We start from the raw sequence: 17,010 nt of genomic DNA, 5'->3' as shown, positions 1-17,010 counted from the left end.
GGAGAGGAAATGGAAAGAAAGACTCCTTTGATTTTCTTGAGGACCTAGTTACAATGAAGTCAAGCTAGGTCCCCAAATTTGACGAGTCTCGCCCGAGGCAAGAAGAGTTCTGCCCAGGTCCAGCCTTCTTGCCTCCAGGGCACTGGCCCTGTACTGCTGTCCACGCCCCATCCTCCTACGCCCACAATCACATCCGTCTGCCGAGCTTCCGCCTCCCGATCCCGGTCCCTCCGCGCTATTGCCCTTTTAGAGACCGTCCTGCAGAGTGTCTCATAGACTGGCCCAGAACCCCAAGTGTGCTGACCCCAGGTTCCCTTCTCGACCCCGTTCCCTTAATTGGGAGGCCCCGCCCCGTGCGCACTGACGTCGAACGCCGCTGTCAGCCGGCGCTAGGGGGGGTCGGTTTGGGGTAGAATGGCCGCTGCCGCCGTCACCCGCGGGACCCCGGGAGGTAAGAGCCAGGGCCTCTCGCCCGCCTCTCCACCCCCGCGCCAGGGGGCGCAGCTCCGTGCGGTCCGGGTATGGAGCACGGCGCCGGGGACCACCGTCCCTCCTCCCTAATCGCCTCCACCTTGCTGCTTCCGTCCTCCTTCCCCGCGCCAGGGGGCGCCGCTAGGCGCAGGGCCCCATCACGGACCAGAAGAGTGCGGGGACTGTCCCCCCCGACCCCGCACCGGGCTCCCCCACTGCCCCTTGCCCGCCAGGTGTTCATGAACTCTGTTCAGCTGCTTCTCCAGAACATCCGGGTTTGCGGGCGGGACCCTCCCACCTCAAAGATTCTCCCAGGACCCCCGCCCCCTTTTTGGGGGGAGCATCTCACCCCCAGAGCCAGGCTGTCATAAACCTGAACCACCTTCGGGCCTGCAGTCTCATCCCTCTCTTGCTCTGCACCCTGGCAAGCTGCCTAGCCAGGGCTGCGCACCTGCACCCTGTGGTGGACTCCTTATCCCAACCTTAGCCTCACTGCTCGCCACAGATCGTGAATGGGCTTCCGCCCCCTCTCCATCCCCGGACACCTGGCAGAGCCTCCTCCAGCTCCCATCTGTTCCCCAAGAGGGCGGAGGCTCAGGCTGGAGCCAGAGCAGTAGTAGAGGGGATATGGTAGGCTGGAGGTTGGGGAGATAGGAGTGTTGAGGTGAAGTGAAATGCTAGCTGCGAAGGGGAAGCGGGGATGTCCCACCCGGAAGCTTGGTCCAACATGTCTCCTCCAAATTCTCCTAGCTCATGACCGACCTGAGAGAAAGTGAGGTCAGTTATCAGATCTGCCCTTCCCTTTAGAAAAAAAAAAAAAAATCAAATAGAGAAGCAACACAGGGTGTGTCTTCTAGAGCCCAGCTTGTGACCAGCCTTACATCTGCTTTCCTCCTGCGTCCTGGCTGCCTTGCCAAGCCGCCCTCCAAGGACTAGAGCCCCAGCTCCCATGACTGGCTCACCCTTAGCCCCAGCCTTACCCTCCCTTCCCAGATGCACCCTGAGTTCTTTTTCTGTTTGGTTTTTCCAAGGGGAAAGATCTAATAACTGATCTCACCTACTCTCCTTCAGGTTGGTCAGGGCCTGGGAGAATCTGGGTTAGACACGCAGGACCCGGCTTCCTGCCCTGGGGAATGCTCCAGCATTGTCAGCCTCCCCTGCTTATCCCTTTCTTCCTGATCACTCTGTTCTGTCTTGTCTCCCCACTCATGTGGGTTCCTGGCACTTATCTCTGGGTTCTCTTTCATCTCTGTTCTCTGGTTCTGCTCTCTAGTCCAACCTTTCCTTTATCTTTCCCAGATATCAGGGCTGAGTTCTATAACCCCTTACCCCACCTCAAGCTTCTCATCTTGGATTAATATGGGGGCTTCTTCCATGACCTTGTTCTCTCCTTTCCCAGCACAGACTCCCCCTCCCCCCGGCCCCTCAGGCCGGGGGTGACCTTGCCCCCTGGAACCCTCACCATGAATACCAAGGACACCACTGAGGTTGCTGGTGAGTTCACAAAAGAGGTTCCCAGTCTGGGCACAGTCTTCCGTGTTCCCCTGCTGGTCTTTGCTCCCTGCCTTTCTAGTCCAGGCTGTAGTCTTCCCTGGGGCCTTGGTTCTAGTTGGCCCCTCTCTTCCAGATTGCCTCTAACAAAGCCCTCCCTTCTGGGTCCCTCTAGAGAACAGCCACCACCTGAAGATCTTCCTCCCTAAGAAACTGCTGGAGTGTCTTCCTCGATGCCCCCTGCTGCCTCCAGAGAGGCTCCGATGGAACACCAATGAGGTTGTCCTGGGGTACGGGGTTAGGACCCACAAGGCCTAGTGGGCTGGAGGGTCAAGGGGACCTGCCTGTGTCTGCGGACACTCACTCCCAAGCATTCTTCTAGGTTTCGGGCATCACAGAATTACAAAGATTTGGATCTTATAGGAGTCCATTGCTCTTTGGTATAACCCATCCATATTAAAAACAACAGTTTAGCATTTCTTCATGTCGAGCACCATGCTGTGCATCTGACCTGTACTTTAGGCTCGTAGGGCACTAATGTGAAGGATGTGGTTGTTGGAGGTATGTTCAGGAAGGGACCAGTGAGCCCATGTGGCAGGACTAAAGAGTAAATAGTCGGAGTGATAGTTTGATGCTTTGTCTGAAAGCCTTGGAGTCAGCCCAAGAACCCGGAGTTCTTGTCAAATGTCAAGCCATTGATGTTTTTTTCAGAAAGGGTCGCAGGAAAAGTACCTAATATGAACAAAAGATAAACTTGAAGCTGGAACCATGGTATAGGATTCAGTAGGGAGAGAGAGAAAAGAGGTTAGGTTCGTTTGTTTTGTTTTGTTTTGTTTTGTTTTTTCCTCCTCCTGGTACTTGAACCTGGGGCCTTGCACTTACTTAACAAGCATTGTCCTTTTCTATTATGGAACTACATCCCTACCCCAAGGTTAGGTTTCATCTGAGACAGAGAATCTGCTATTCTTAAGAGGGCAGTGAGACCTTGCTGGGTCCAAACACCTGTAAGAGTCTTACAGTAGGTGCCACATCTCCACCGAGGCCCTGAGCCAGTGACCAGGTGGGGGTGACCCGAGCGTTTCCTCTCCTACAGGAGATTGCATCCTACCTGATCACCTTTGAGAAACATGATGAATGGCTCTCCTGCGCCCCAAAGACAAGGTGAGAAGGTTCTCCAGTTTGAAGAATAACAGGAATCCTGAGTGGTGCCTCACAAAGCTCAAGCCTCCCTGCCCTCCTTCCAGGCCTCAGAATGGCTCCATTATCCTCTACAATCGTAAGAAGGTGAAATACAGAAAGGATGGTTACCTTTGGAAGAAGCGGAAGGATGGGAAGACCACCCGAGAGGACCACATGAAACTCAAGGTCCAGGGCATGGAGGTAAGAGCATCAGACACCCACACCCCTGCCCTTGCCCACACTCCAGCCCGGCAGGCAGGGTTTGGGGACATTGTCTGCCTCTCCTGCTCAGTCAGTTTTCTCCCATCACCTGCATCAGCTGGCTGATGGTGGAGTTCACTCTGAGCTTCCCATGCGCCCTCCATGACCCAGCTTTATGGCACCAGCGTACAGTCCCCTCATGTCCCTTGCATCTCCCTCCGGGGTCCAGTAGTTCTGAACACAGGCTTCTCTTCCCAGATCACTGTTCTGTAATTCCTTTCTGCCCTCAGATTTCTTCCCCGTATCTCAAGTCGGGTCCTTTTTTGTAAGACCCCCAGCTCCTCTGTTCTCTCTCTGTCCCTTAACCGTGGCTTAAGGCCTGCCAGGATTTGGATGGGGCGGGAAGAAGGTGGGGGTGAGGAGAGGGCTGACGAGGAACTGGTGGAAAGCCTGGGGTCCCTGCAAAGGGACTGAACAGAGGAAGAGTTGGGGAGCAGACTAGCCCTCCCCCCACCCCAGCCTGTCTCCTGGCAGTGTCTCTATGGCTGCTACGTTCACTCTTCCATCGTCCCCACATTCCACCGGCGCTGCTACTGGCTGCTCCAGGTAAGAACCGGGGACTCAGGGAGCCAGACTTCTGGCTCTTCCGGGAGCATGGGGTCTGCAAAGATGAAGTGGAACAGGTTGAGTGGGAGAAGCGGAGAGGAGATTAGGGGTAGAACACGATAGAAGCTGGGGTGACTAGAACTGGGGGATGATGCTCAGAAGGAAGTGAGGACTAGGAAGCTGAGCCCCTGAATCCTAGTCCTCATGGCCGTCCTCTGTGTGCTCTCAGAACCCTGACATCGTCCTTGTACACTACCTGAATGTCCCAGCCCTTGAGGATTGTGGAAAGGGCTGTAGTCCCATCTTCTGTTCTGTCAGTAGCGACCGGCGGGAGTGGCTGAAGTGGTCTCGTGAGGAGCTATTGGGACAGCTAAAGCCCATGTGTAAGGACCAAGCATGGATCGGCTCTAAGGGAGAGGGAGAGTGGAGCTTCCCAAAAGCACTAGGGTTCCGTGCCCAAACCCTGTGGGTAACTATTTCCCTCTAAGCCAGGGGGGTACTTTTCTGTGTGGACGCTAGACAGACTGTACAGATGTGGAATATGGAAGTGAAAGACAGGTGTGTGTCTGAGCAGTTTTAAGTTCAGCATGTCAGGGCTTTAGAGGGGCCATCAAGGTACATCTCAAGGTGTTTCCCCCCAAAATCTCCTGTAGTTCATGGCATCAAATGGAGCTATGGGAATGGGTCAGAGGAATTCTCTGTGGAACAGCTGGTGCAACAGATCTTGGACACTCACCCAACCAAACCAGCCCCCCGAACCCACGCTTGTCTCTGTAGTGGGGGCCTTGGTAAGTGATGCCCAACTCTGGAACTCTTTTCCCAGTTAGTCACATTGCTTAATAACCATCTTGATGGAATTTGCATACTAATTTGCAAGTCTTTGCATGTCCAGGAAGATGGGCCAGATGAGCAAAGAACTTCCTTTCTGGTAGCACGGGCCCAGAAATGTATACGCTACAGTCCTGGCAGTCCATAACCCTCCTGCCTACTACTTTTCGTAATTCCTGCCCCCTCCTACCCATACCACCAATTACACTCAGCCCTAGCTTTGATCCTACTTAGTACCCCTTGGTCCTTTTGGCCCTTTCCTCTGCTTTTACCCTCTGCTCTCAGCCACTGCCTCAAACCAGGGCTCCTCCCCTACTCTGTTACAGTCCTGTTTATTTTGAAGACAAACTGAAGGGAGGGGGTGACTCTCTTCTGATGCCTCCCAGTGGTCATAATCAGTATTACACTTTAGGTTTACTTACTGCGGGGACAGGGGCTTCCAGGAAGAGACTGCAGGAAAAGGCTGTATCCTCCCTTCTCCTCTTCCTCCTCCTCTCCATTGCAGGTTCTGGGAGCCTTACGCACAAATGCAGCAGCACGAAGCACCGTATCATCTCTCCCAAAGTGGAGCCCCGAGCTTTAACCCTGGCCCCTGTATCCCACTCCCAGCCCCCTGAACCTCCACCACTCATAGCTCCACTTCCTCCGGAGCTCCCCAAGGCACATACCTCCCCATCTTCCTCTTCTTCCTCTTCCTCCTCCTCCTCAGGATTTGCAGAACCCCTAGAGATCAGACCTAGCCCTCCTACCTCTCGAGGGGGTTCCTCAAGGGGAGGCACGGCCATCCTCCTCCTGACAGGGCTAGAGCAGCGTGCTGGGGGCCTGACACCCACCAGGCACTTGGCTCCCCAGCCTGAACCTAGACCTTCCGTGAGCTTGGCTGTGGTTGTAGGTTCTGAACCTTCTGCCCCCCCAGCTCCTCCCAGCCCTGCCTTTGACCCTGATCGTTTTCTCAATAGCCCCCAAAGGGGCCAGACATATGGAGGGGGCCAAGGGGTAAACCCAGACTTCCCTGAGGCAGAAGGCACTCACACTCCCTGTCCTGCCCTGGAACCTGCTGCTGCCCTGGAGCCCCAGGCAGCTGCAAGAGGTCTCCCTTCGCAGTTGGGAGCGAGTGGGAGAAGAGGAAACCAGTTCTTTATCCAGGATGATGACAGCGCGGAGGAGCTCAAGGGCCAGGGAACTGGACCACCTGTACCTTCACCGCCCCCTTCATCCCCATCCTCACCCGCTGCCTTGCAGCCATCAGGCAGGGTGGCAAGAGGAGAAGCCTTGTTTGGGGGCTCTGGTGGCACCAGTGAGCTAGAGCCCTTCAGTCTTTCATCATTCCCAGATCTTATGGGAGAACTCATCGGTGGTGAAGCTCCAAACGTCCCTGCCCCACCCCCCCAGCTCTCTCCTACTCTCAACACCATCACAGACTTCTCCCCAGAGTGGTCCTACCCAGAGGTGAGTCTTGGGTTTTTCTTCTCCCATTTGTTTTCCGAGTTTTCAAAATGAATTGTATTAACCCTTACCCCATGGCCTGTGGCCTGCTTTCTCTCAGTTGTCATGGCTTTCATGTGTTTGTTTTCAGTGTTAGGGACCAAACCCAGCTTGTCAGACCTGTATTCCGCCACTAGGCGATCTACCACGTCCTTCATCCGCCTGGTTCTCCTGACCTTAACTTTTATGTAAACTCTAGCTTTTCTTCTACGTCCATAGTCCTTGTCACATACCTTTCCCCGTCCTCCCTTCCCTGTGTTGTCGTGGTTTTGAGAGCCCCTCCAGGGACTCCGTTCTCTTGGTGACTGTTTGAAGGGGGGCCACGGGAGCCACTGATCCTAGAGAAAAGAATGTACAGTGAGATGTGACTTCAGACTCTGGGCAGCTGGAAGTCTGTGGTCAGCAGTGGAGAAGTTCTACTTTACTTCAAGAGGGGAACGGGGTCTGCAGTGGAGTGAGGTCGTCCAGCAGCACAACTTTCTGATGTCAGTTATCTGATACTCTTGGGGAGGCCCTGACTTCGGTTTCTTGGTAGATTTGGAATATTCTAGGAAAAGGCTGAGGGTGTAGCTCAGTGGTAGAACATCTGCCTAACATATACAAGGCCATGGACTGAATCATCAGCACTGGGGAGAGATTTTTTTACTGGGCATGGTGGTACACACTACTAGGAGACAGCAGTCAGGTGATCAGGAATTCAAGGCCATCCTTGGCTACGTAGTAAGTTTGAGGCCAGCCTAAGCTACATGAAATCCTTTAAAAGAGAAAAAGAAAATTAGTTCTGATGGGATAAATAACCACTTGGCAGAAAGATTGAACCCCTAGACTCTAGCTCAGGACCTGCCACAGACTAGTAATTTCTAAGGATCTAACTAAGCAAGTGACCGAAAGCCCAACTCCAGTCATGTGGCTCTGACTTCTGTCTGCAGGGTGGGGTCAAGGTGCTCATCACAGGCCCGTGGACGGAGGCTGCAGAGCATTACTCCTGCGTCTTTGATCACATCGCAGTGCCGGCCTCGCTTGTCCAGCCTGGTGTCTTACGCTGCTACTGTCCTGGTATGGAGAATGGGAACAATAGGGTCTTCTACACCAACCCAGGGAGAAAGTTCATCAGCCATATGTACCTATTTAATTAAAATGAAATAGAATTTAAAATTCATTTCCTCAGGCACACTGACCATATTTCAAGGGCTTAAGCACCACACATTCTAGGACTCCCACGTTGAGCAGGTTAAATGTAGAACATTCTCGTCACTATAGAAAGTTCTTCTGCACAGCACCGGTCTAGACTGATTTCTGTCTTTTGCTACCACCCTTCCCTTCAGCCTCGCACTCAACAGTTGTCTTCCTTGGGAGACTCCAAGTTGGCAGTGTCGTTGTCTAGGAGAGTGTCCTCTCCTAGACCCCACAGCCCTGGCCAGCCATGTGTGAAGGAAAAGGGAAAATTAGACCAGAGGAGCTGGGAATTGGGAGAAAAGTCTCAGGCCCTGCGCTTGAGGTTGAGGCCTGGTGGTTTCATCTTCAGGGTAATAGACATTGAGACTCTGGATACAGCTCTTACTAGACACTGCTGGTGAACAGACAGCTTCCCTTTCCTGCATTTTAGTAAGGGTCATGACCTCTGAACTCTGGTCTAAATGATTAAAGGAGTTAACCACCATCCTGTTTGCTGAGCAATACCCTTAACTCAGAGTCTACAGCCAATAATGCTCTGGTCCAAAGATGGTGTTAAGTTCCTGAGTAAATAGTCTCCTCTCCCTGTTAGTGCAAAGACTACACATTGAAGCTAGGGGTCTCTTGGCCCACAGCAAGGGAATGGGAAAAATATGGACTAGTCATCACTGGCTCTAATATAGCTAATCAGCCAGGAAAGGAGCCAGGCAAAGAGCCCTTCTTCCTGACCTGTTCTTCCCAGCCCACGAGGTAGGGCTGGTGTCTTTGCAGGTAGCAGGGCGGGAGGGGCCCCTCTCTGCTTCTGTGCTCTTTGAGTATCGAGCCCGCCGATTCCTGTCTCTGCCTAGTACACAGCTTGACTGGTTGTCACTGGATGGTAAGTACTGAGCCCTTTGACCCAAGGTCTTAGGCATGACATGTTTAATGGTGGCCCTCTATCTTTCAGGGCCACCATTAAAGCCCTCTATTACTACTGTTTCCATTGGTTGTGTGTGTGTGTGTGTGTGTGTGTGTGTGTGTGTGTGTGTGTGTGTTTGTGTGTGTTTTAGAAAGGGTCATGCTATGTAGCCCTGGTTAGCTTGGAACTTCTTTGTGGATCAAGCTGGCCTAAAACTTGCTGCTGTCTTCTTACCCCTGCTTCCCAGGTGCTGGGATTTGCAGGCATGTGCCACCATGCTCAGCTCCATGGTGTTTTGTTTTGTTTCATTTTGTTTTGTTTTTCGAGACAGAGTTTCTCTGTGTGGCCCTAGCTGTCCTGGAACTCACTCTGTAGACCAGGCTGGCCTCAAATTCAGAGATCCACTTGCCTCTGCCTCCCAAGTGCTGGGATTAAAAGTGTGTGCCACCACTGTTTTTTTAACTTTTTTAACTTTTTTTTTTTTGCATTGGTCATTTTTTTTAATGTGGTAGCAAACTGTCCTTATTCCTGTGAATTTTAAAGCAAGCTTTATTTATTTATTTATTTGTTTGTTTGTTTGTTTATTTATTTTAAATATGTGTGGGTGTTGTGCCTACATATGTGTTTGTGTACCCACTGAGACCAGAAGAGGGCATCAAATCCCCTGGGACTGGAGTTACACCCATTGAAAACCACAATGTGGGTGCTGGGAATCAAATAGGGTCTTCTGGAAGAGTAGCCATTGTACTTAAGATGACCTTGAGTCATCCCTCCAGCCCCCTTGTTTTGTTTTTTGGCAGGGTCTCATATAGTCTAGGCCAGCCTCAAATTCACTTAGTTGTGTATACTTGTAAGTCTAGCTACTCTGGAGGTCGGAGTAGGAGGATCTCAAGTTTGAGGCCTCCAGACTGAAGATATATATGGTTCAGTATTTAAGAGCACTAAGTACTCTCTCAGAGGACCCAGGTTTGATTCCCAGCATCTACAGGATGCCTCATGACCATCTGTAACTCCAGTTCCAGGGGTCGGATGTCCTCTTCTGGCCTCTCTAGACATCAGGCACACAAGTGGTGCACAGATATACATGCAGAACACTCATACACTTAAAATAAAAATTAAAAGAAAACTATAGGTCCTTTATGTTTTTCTTTTTTATTTATTTGTTTGTTTATTTATTATGTACACAGAAGAGAGTACCAGATCTCATTACAGATGGTTGTGAGTCACCATGTGGTTGCTGGGAATTGAACTCAGGACCTCTGGAAGAGCAGTTGGTGCTTTTAACCTCTGAGCCATCCCTCCAGCCCCTGATTTTCTTTTGGATGGTAAAGATGTATTCATTATAGGACTGTTGGAAATTAAAGAAACACACACCCGCAGAGAAATAGAAATGTGTAATACTGTTGACAGGGCTGTTACTAAAGTGTCCTCCTCTTACCCATACAGGCGTGCACACATCTATGGTGTGCGTTTCAGTCGGTCCTGTCTCTGCTCCTTCTACTTGTTTTCCTTCCCTGGGGCTTTGAGAACTCCATCTGGCCCTGCTGCTTTCTCACACGTACTTTTCTGTCGCTTTTTGGTTCTTCTCAGCTCTACTGTCATCCCTGCTGGTTCTTGTCTCCTTCCTGCTCTTGCCTCGCTCCTGGGTGGCCATATTTGTCACACAGCCTGAGCAGGTGTGTTGGGTTGTCTGTGATTTTAACCGACCTGTCTTTGGCCCCAGATAGCATTCTCAGTTTTGCTTTGTCCTGCTCTGGCCGGTCATCACTCTATTTTTCTATTTTAGAAAATCTTTGTGCCATCTCTCTGCTGTGTCTTCTCTCTTCCCAGTTTTCTTTGAACTCTGTCTGGTCTTGCCTATTTTCTTTTCTAATTGCTTCGTTGGGACTTTCCTGGATCTGTTTCCCTCTCTGTCCTGAGTTTCTGCTCATCATCCCCTTCTTCACGGCACTGTGGAACATGCCCAGTCTTCACTATTGTCCTGTGCTTGTTTTCTAGGCTCTGGTCCCCTCTCACTTCCTTTCCTTGTCCTTATTTGATCTCAAGAGGGAACAGATACAGCTTGTGTTTGTGTGTGCACAAGTGTGTGTGTGTAGTTGGGAGGAGGGAGAGTGAACACAGCTGTCCATCTCTGTCACCTTCCCTTCCCAACCATCCTCTGTGGACAGCTGTAGAGGATCTGCTGGAGTAGGTGATGCTTTTCAAGCTGTAGTCTTCAAGTTCTTTGGTGATTAACCTAGAAGGGGACCTTGGAGTACTTCAGCCCATCATGGGGACAAAGACAGTGTCTGGAACAAGAACTTAGGGCACATTCTGTTTAGGAACAGGCTGGAGGAGGACATGCCAATATGTGGCTTGGTTAGCTGAGGACCAGATGGGCACTGGGGAATTCCTGACACCTTTGTCTTGGAGGAAACAGCCTTTGTTCTTAATCCTGGTTCTGGTCTATGCATGAGATTAAGAGCCCTGGTTCAAGAGCTGAGTTCTCCTGGTGAGTTCTATGTAGATGAAGGGGTAAGGAGGATGCTGTGTAGGGAAGAGGAAGTTCGATCATCCCATTCTTCATCCCCCAGATCTTGTGTATAACGATGAGTAGTGTCACTAGCATCACCTAGATCCTGTCCACTCAGCCTCTCATGCCCACCCCACAGACAGCCAGTTCCGGATGTCCATCCTGGAGCGGCTGGAGCAAATGGAGAAGCGGATGGCAGAGATTGCAGCAGCTGGGCAGGCCCCTGGCCAGGGTCCAGAGGCTCCTCCAATTCAGGTACTTCTACAATAAAGATCGTGGCCTACAGTGGGGAACACTGGACCTCCACAAGGAGAGCGGTTCTAGTGTATGATGCTACTCACTCACCTATCCCCAGTCTATCTCATGGCCACTGCTCTTCCTCCTGATATCACCTTGCTGCCACCCCCCACTCTGGGGCAAGAGTGGCTATTCTGGGCACCCTCTCAGCATGACAGCCTTCGGACTATTTCTGATCTGAAGAAGGGTGGAGGTGAAGGTGAGGGTGGGGGAGGAATCAGGAGTGTTGGGCCGAAGGGCTCTGTGGGTTCTGAGTCTCTGAAGGAAAAGGGCTGGGGGCTTAGAGAAGACTCTGACTCCTGCAGGAGAAAACCGTCTGTGGACATGGCACCAGTCAGTGCTAGTATGGAAGCACAACATGGCAGTGGTGTGTAAGGTCACCTCCAGAAGTGCTAGGCGCGAGCTGAGGGGTTGGGGATAGTGAGGTCACACAGGGACTCAAACTGTGAGAACTAGCGATCTACAGTGGTAGTGTGAACCTGGAGTGGGAAAGGTGGTGTGTGTGTGTGCGCGTGTGTGCGTGTGCGTAGAGAGATAGATAGATAGATAGATAGAGAGAGAGAGAGAGAGAGAGAGACCAAGACAGAGAGAACTAAAAGCTGAAGCTGGGAAGGTAACCTGCAGGACCAAATACCCAAATCTCTGCATATGGGTGTGTGTACTGCAGGATGAAGGCCAGGGCCCTGGTTTCGAGGCACGTGTGGTGGTGTTGGTAGAGAGCATGATCCCACGTTCCACTTGGAGAGATCCTGAACGTTTGATCCACAGAAGCCCCTTCCGGGGCATGAGCCTTCTGCATCTGGCTGCTGCCCAGGGCTATGCCAGACTCATTGAGACTCTGAGCCAGTGGAGGTGAGCAGAGCAGCCAGGGTTGGCGGAGTACAGGGGAGAAGCAGGGGCACTGGGTAACTATTGAGACTGAAGCACCAGAAGGTAAGAACTTAGATCTCTGCCTGGAAGGATCTGGGTCACTATGGGAAGGCGTGTACTCGGGAAGTTTGGAGGACTCCTAATGTCCTGACTTAAGACACTGACTTCTTGACCAACTTAAGTTGATGGTCACTTCCAGCCCTTCTGCTTCTACTGTCCCGACTTTGTCCCCTTTTTCCCCTCATGACTGGGCTTTCTTGTTATCCTAACCTCTAGGAGTGTGGGAACTGGAAGCTTGGACTTGGAACAAGAGGCTGACCCGCTCAACGTGGACCATTTCTCCTGCACCCCTCTGGTGAGGATGTTGTTTCCACGGTCCCTCAGGGCAATAAGCAATGGGAAAGGATGCTTCGAAGGAATGATCCTTTGAGGAATGCAGGGAAATACCAGGGTGGGCCCGGGCCTGAGGACTGGCTCCCTGGAAAAGGACAGGCCTCACCTCCGCCTTCTCTCCTTAGATGTGGGCTTGTGCTCTGGGGCACTTAGAAGCTGCTGTGCTCCTTTTCTGTTGGAACCGACAAGCGCTGAGCATTCCTGACTCTCTGGGCCGTCTACCCCTATCTGTGGCTCACTCTCGGGGTCACGTGCGCCTTGCCCGCTGCCTTGAGGAACTGCAGAGACAGGAACCTTCAGTTGAGCACCCCCTTGCTCTCTCTCCACCCTCCTCTAGCCCGGACACTGGTGAGAGCTCTGGGTCTTTTCAGAGGCATGTGGCCAAAAAATGTCCAGAGTAAAGCAAAGGGTGAGAGACAGGGATGGGAGAGAACAGGACCCAGACCAGGCAGGGGAATTGCTGGAGAGCTGGACCCGGGTTCTGTTCCCAGCACCCACATAGTACCTCACGATGGACAGATATTTTGGGGGGAAAAATCTCATACATAAAACAAGTCTTAAAGGGCTGAGAGACTGAGATGAGCTGAGTTAAGAGACCCGAGGGTAGTCTGCAGCTCCCGCCATCCTTACCCATTCCACCCTCCTCTCAGGTCTGAGCAGCGTCTCTTCACCCTCCGAGTTGTCAGACGGTACCTTCTCTGTCACATCAGCCTACTCAAGTGCCCCAGATGGCAGTCCTTCTCCAGCTCCTCTGCTGGCCTCTGAAATGACTATGGAGACGATCCCAGGCCAGCTTTCTTCTGATGCCCCTGAGACACCGTTACTCCTCATGGACTATGAAGCCACTAACTCCAAAGAGTCTGTTCCCTCCCTTTCTGGCCTCCCACTAGCCCAGGATGGGGCTCCTCCAGAGGATGTTGACAGCCTACCAGCTGTGGATGTGATCCCGGTACTATTTATGTTGATGGGTTAGATTCATAAAGGCTAGGAATGGAGTGAGGTGCAGAGGTGAGGTGACACCAATTTCGATGAAGCAGAACCAGCCTGGCTTCAGTTTTAGAAGAAGGACCATTTACTATTTGGAGAGAGGCATAGGACCCTTTGCTCAGTTCCTTCCAGACGTTATGATTCCGCATTCATGAGGTGGAAGAGGTTAAGAATTCCGGGGAGTATCTTCACTTAGAACTGTACTGTTGCAATTACCTGTCAACCCCTGAAAGGTTCTTTTGGTTTTTTTCCAAGACAGGGTCTCACTGTGTAGTTCTGGTGTCCTAGAACTCACTCTGTAGACTGGCCTCAAACTCAGAGATCTGCCTGCCTCAGCCTTCCAAGTGCTGGAATTAAAGGTGTGGGCCACATGCCAGGAGGTGACTCTTCAAGTATAGATAAGGGCTAGGACCTGTGGATACACTGGCTTTAGAAAGACAGAGTATAATTGTACAAACAACCAAGAACTCCATCTCAGGAAGCAGGGGCAGGAGGAGCTCTGTGAGTTCCAGGACAGCCACAGCTACACAGTGAGACAATGTCTCAAAACAAAACAAAACCCAAACCTCCACAAAGGCAGCATCATGGATTTGGCCAAGCAGGAAGTGCTATACACCTCACAGCTATCGATTCACCAGAGTGTTCTGTGGTTAAGACGTGGGCTGGTTCTTGGAGTGGGCTACACCTGTGAAGATAGAGGTTGGGGGGGGGTGGAGCAGGTCCAAGAGGGACAGTGGGTAATGAGGAAGAGCGCTAAGATCTTCATCCTCACACCTTGTGTTCTCCACAACTTCAGCATGGAGGGCATCAGTAAGAATGAGCAATTTCAGTTCAGAATTAGTGAACAGAAAAGCAGTTCCTGGGGCCTGTGCCTGATGCTCCCTAGAAAGGTGAAGGAGTGGGCTCAAGGCTGTGCTCCACCACTAAAGCGTTCGTTCACACGTCTCTTCACCCAGGTGGACATGATCTCACTGGCCAAGCAGATCATCGAAGCCACACCAGAGCGGATTAAACAAGAGGACTTCTTGGGGTTACCCGAAGCTGGAGTCTCACTGAGGGAGCAGACAGGCACCGTGGGGCTCAGTGAGACCATGTCCTGGCTAGCCAGTTACCTGGAGAATGTGGACCATTTCCCCAGTTCAGCCCCTACTAGGTGACCAGCTCAGAACAAAGCCTCCAGATTCTTTTTCAGAGAAAGATGGGAGGGAGGGAACGGGGCCCCTTACAGCCGAAGCGTCACTCTGGCTGAGGCCCTGGTGTTCTAGAAGGGCCTGCGCTGGTTGGTAAACTCTGGAGCCAGTCTTTTCAGACTCTGTTGCTGAAGATCATCCTCAAAAGCCTCCTCCAGCTGGGACAGGAGGAATTTCAGATGCTCCATGATATCTTTTTCCTTATCCCCCACAGTGAACTGCCCTTTGAGCGAGGCCGCTTGGCTATCCCTCCGGCACCTTCCTGGGCAGAGTTCCTCTCTGCATCCACCAGTGGCAAGATGGAAAGTGACTTTGCCCTGCTGACACTCTCAGATCATGAGCAGCGGGAACTGTATGAGGCAGCACGCGTCATCCAGACAGCCTTCCGAAAGTACAAGGTCAGACAGCCCTGGGTCTCAGGGTAAATTAGTCTCAAGCCAGGGAAGACTGTGGGCTCCCAGTGCCTTTGTGGAAAGAGCACTCATCCAGAGGCCTTACATGGGACTAAGAAAGAACCAAGGAGCCAGAACTTGCCACCAAGCCTGACAACCTAATTTGATCCCTGGGATTCATAGTAGAAGAGAGCTAACTCTGAAGTTGTCCTTTGCTGTCCACACACAGGCACGCCCATATACATACACAAAAGAAAGAAATATAAAAAACAAACGCTTTTTAAGGAGGGGACCTCGGGAGGAAGGAGGAGTAGATTCAGAGTCTACTAGGTGGGCAGTGAGATGCTGAGGTGAGGCTTCCTTTTCTTCCCTTAGGGCCGGAGGTTGAAGGAGCAGCAGGAGGTAGCCGCAGCTGTGATCCAACGATGTTACCGGAAGTACAAGCAGGTTAGCACCTTCTGTCAAAAGTATACACATCCACCCAGTCTAACCAAGTCCCTGTGCTGAGAGCCCTAACTTCCCCTCTCTCTCCACAAGCTGACCTGGATTGCACTTAAGGTATTAGGCATGCGATCTGGGCATGAGTGTGGGCTAGAGAAAGGGGTCTGCAGCAAGCTAACTGTAGGGGGACCCACAGGGGTTTGGGCTTCTGCCCCTCCATCTCGGCTTCCGTCCCCTCTCTCCTTCCCGGCAGTTTGCACTCTATAAGAAAATGACTCAGGCGGCCATCCTGATCCAGAGCAAGTTCCGAAGCTACTACGAACAGAAGCGGTTTCAGCAGAGCCGCAGGGCAGCTGTGCTGATCCAGCAGCACTACCGTTCCTACCGCCGCAGGCCAGGGCCTGCTCACCGGCCCTCAGGCCCCCTGCCGGCCCGAAACAAGTAGGGACCGCCCCCGCCCGCCTCCCCAGCCCTCTGCCTACCTCTTTGATAATGCCCACTCTGTTCTCCTCCTGCCGGGCTGCCTCGCCCTACAGTGGTCTTAAGGTGGGGGGCTGGGGATGCCTGAGTTCTATGAGGTCTCTCTCTTCTCCCACCAGGGGCTCCTTTCTCACCAAGAAGCAGGACCAGGCAGCCCGGAAAATAATGAGGTTCCTGCGGCGCTGCCGACACAGGTTCTAATCCCTTACCCGGCTGGATCTCTACCCTGTCACCTTTTTTCTTTATCCATTACTTTCCTCTGACTCCCGCTCCGTGTGTCCACAGGATGAGGGAACTGAAGCAGAACCAGGAGCTGGAAGGGCTGCCTCAGCCAGGACTGGCCACCTGACCTCTCCACCGCCTTTCTCCACACCCTGGGGGCCCCTGGCTGTCTTAACGAGGAGAAGGCTTTCGGGACTAGGGGAGCCCCCTGTCGGCAGCTTTTTCTCCTTCACCTTTTTGGGAGCCCTTTGTAGAACCCCTGCCCCTCTCCCTAGCCTTAGCCCCACACTTTTCCTGCCTTCTGGTCCCTGGCTCCAGAAGACCCATGCCCCACATATCTGCATCTTCAGCTGTGACCTACGGAGCCCTGCCTGCACCTTCTCCATAACCCCGCTCCTGCCTGCACCTGACTAGGACCTTCCTGACTTGCCTTATTTATTTGTTCGACGCGTCTATGATGAATGTATCCGCCTCGGTCCCCACCACTGCCTTCGCTGCGCGCGCCCTCGTGTTTCAGGGGCGACGCTGCCCCACCCTGACTCCGCATGTTTGCGTCTGTCCCCTCCTTCCCTGGCCCTGTCTTCCCCATCACCCTGACTCTGGCCACCCACCTCGGGGTCCAAAGAGGAGGGGGTGTACATAGGATCGCGAGGCGGAGTGCCGCTCCCGTGGGGAGGGGTTTGTACATACTGTAACATACAGAGTATAGTGAAGAATCTATTTAAGGCGCTGCGCGGCCGGGCGTCTGGTTCCCTGGCGCGGCGGGGGCCCCCGGCTGGCTCCACGAGCACTTTCTACTTGTGCATGGGCTTGGTTTCTACGAACTGCCATTAAACGTCTCTGCACCAGCTAGCCTCCGGCCTGTGTCTGCTGGGGGCGGGGCGGGAAGATCGC

General features: G+C 52.5%; 1 protein-coding gene across 7 annotated transcripts; it reads left to right on the top strand.

Annotated features, from left to right (window-relative positions):
- Window positions 1-237: 237 nt before the first annotated feature.
- Camta2 (calmodulin binding transcription activator 2) lies at window positions 238-16,968 on the top strand. 7 transcript variants are annotated; one of them, XM_036194762.1, is made up of 23 exons: window positions 238-451; window positions 1,871-1,965; window positions 2,138-2,241; window positions 3,056-3,123; window positions 3,207-3,342; window positions 3,877-3,948; window positions 4,178-4,331; window positions 4,602-4,736; window positions 5,282-6,225; window positions 7,191-7,317; window positions 8,177-8,311; window positions 10,984-11,099; window positions 11,809-11,993; window positions 12,288-12,366; window positions 12,530-12,752; window positions 13,055-13,353; window positions 14,348-14,544; window positions 14,796-14,979; window positions 15,349-15,420; window positions 15,511-15,531; window positions 15,668-15,855; window positions 16,014-16,088; window positions 16,180-16,968. In XM_036194762.1, exons 2-23 carry the CDS (start codon window positions 1,935-1,937, stop codon window positions 16,241-16,243), a joined length of 3,609 nt encoding a protein of 1,202 aa, XP_036050655.1. In that variant the 5' UTR covers window positions 238-451; window positions 1,871-1,934; the 3' UTR covers window positions 16,244-16,968. The 7 variants fall into 7 exon arrangements, with proteins under 7 accessions (XP_036050655.1, XP_036050654.1, XP_036050657.1 ...); XM_036194761.1 differs by having other exon boundaries at window positions 3,862-3,948; XM_036194764.1 differs by lacking the exon at window positions 15,511-15,531.
- The last annotated feature ends 42 nt before the right edge of the window (window positions 16,969-17,010 follow it).

The sequence above is a fragment of the Onychomys torridus genome, chromosome 8 (genome assembly GCF_903995425.1).
Source record: "Onychomys torridus chromosome 8, mOncTor1.1, whole genome shotgun sequence".
Taxonomy (NCBI): Eukaryota; Metazoa; Chordata; class Mammalia; order Rodentia; family Cricetidae; genus Onychomys; species Onychomys torridus.
The sequence above is the reverse complement of the archived record's forward strand: the minus strand, read 5'-3'. Positions and strand labels throughout refer to the sequence as shown.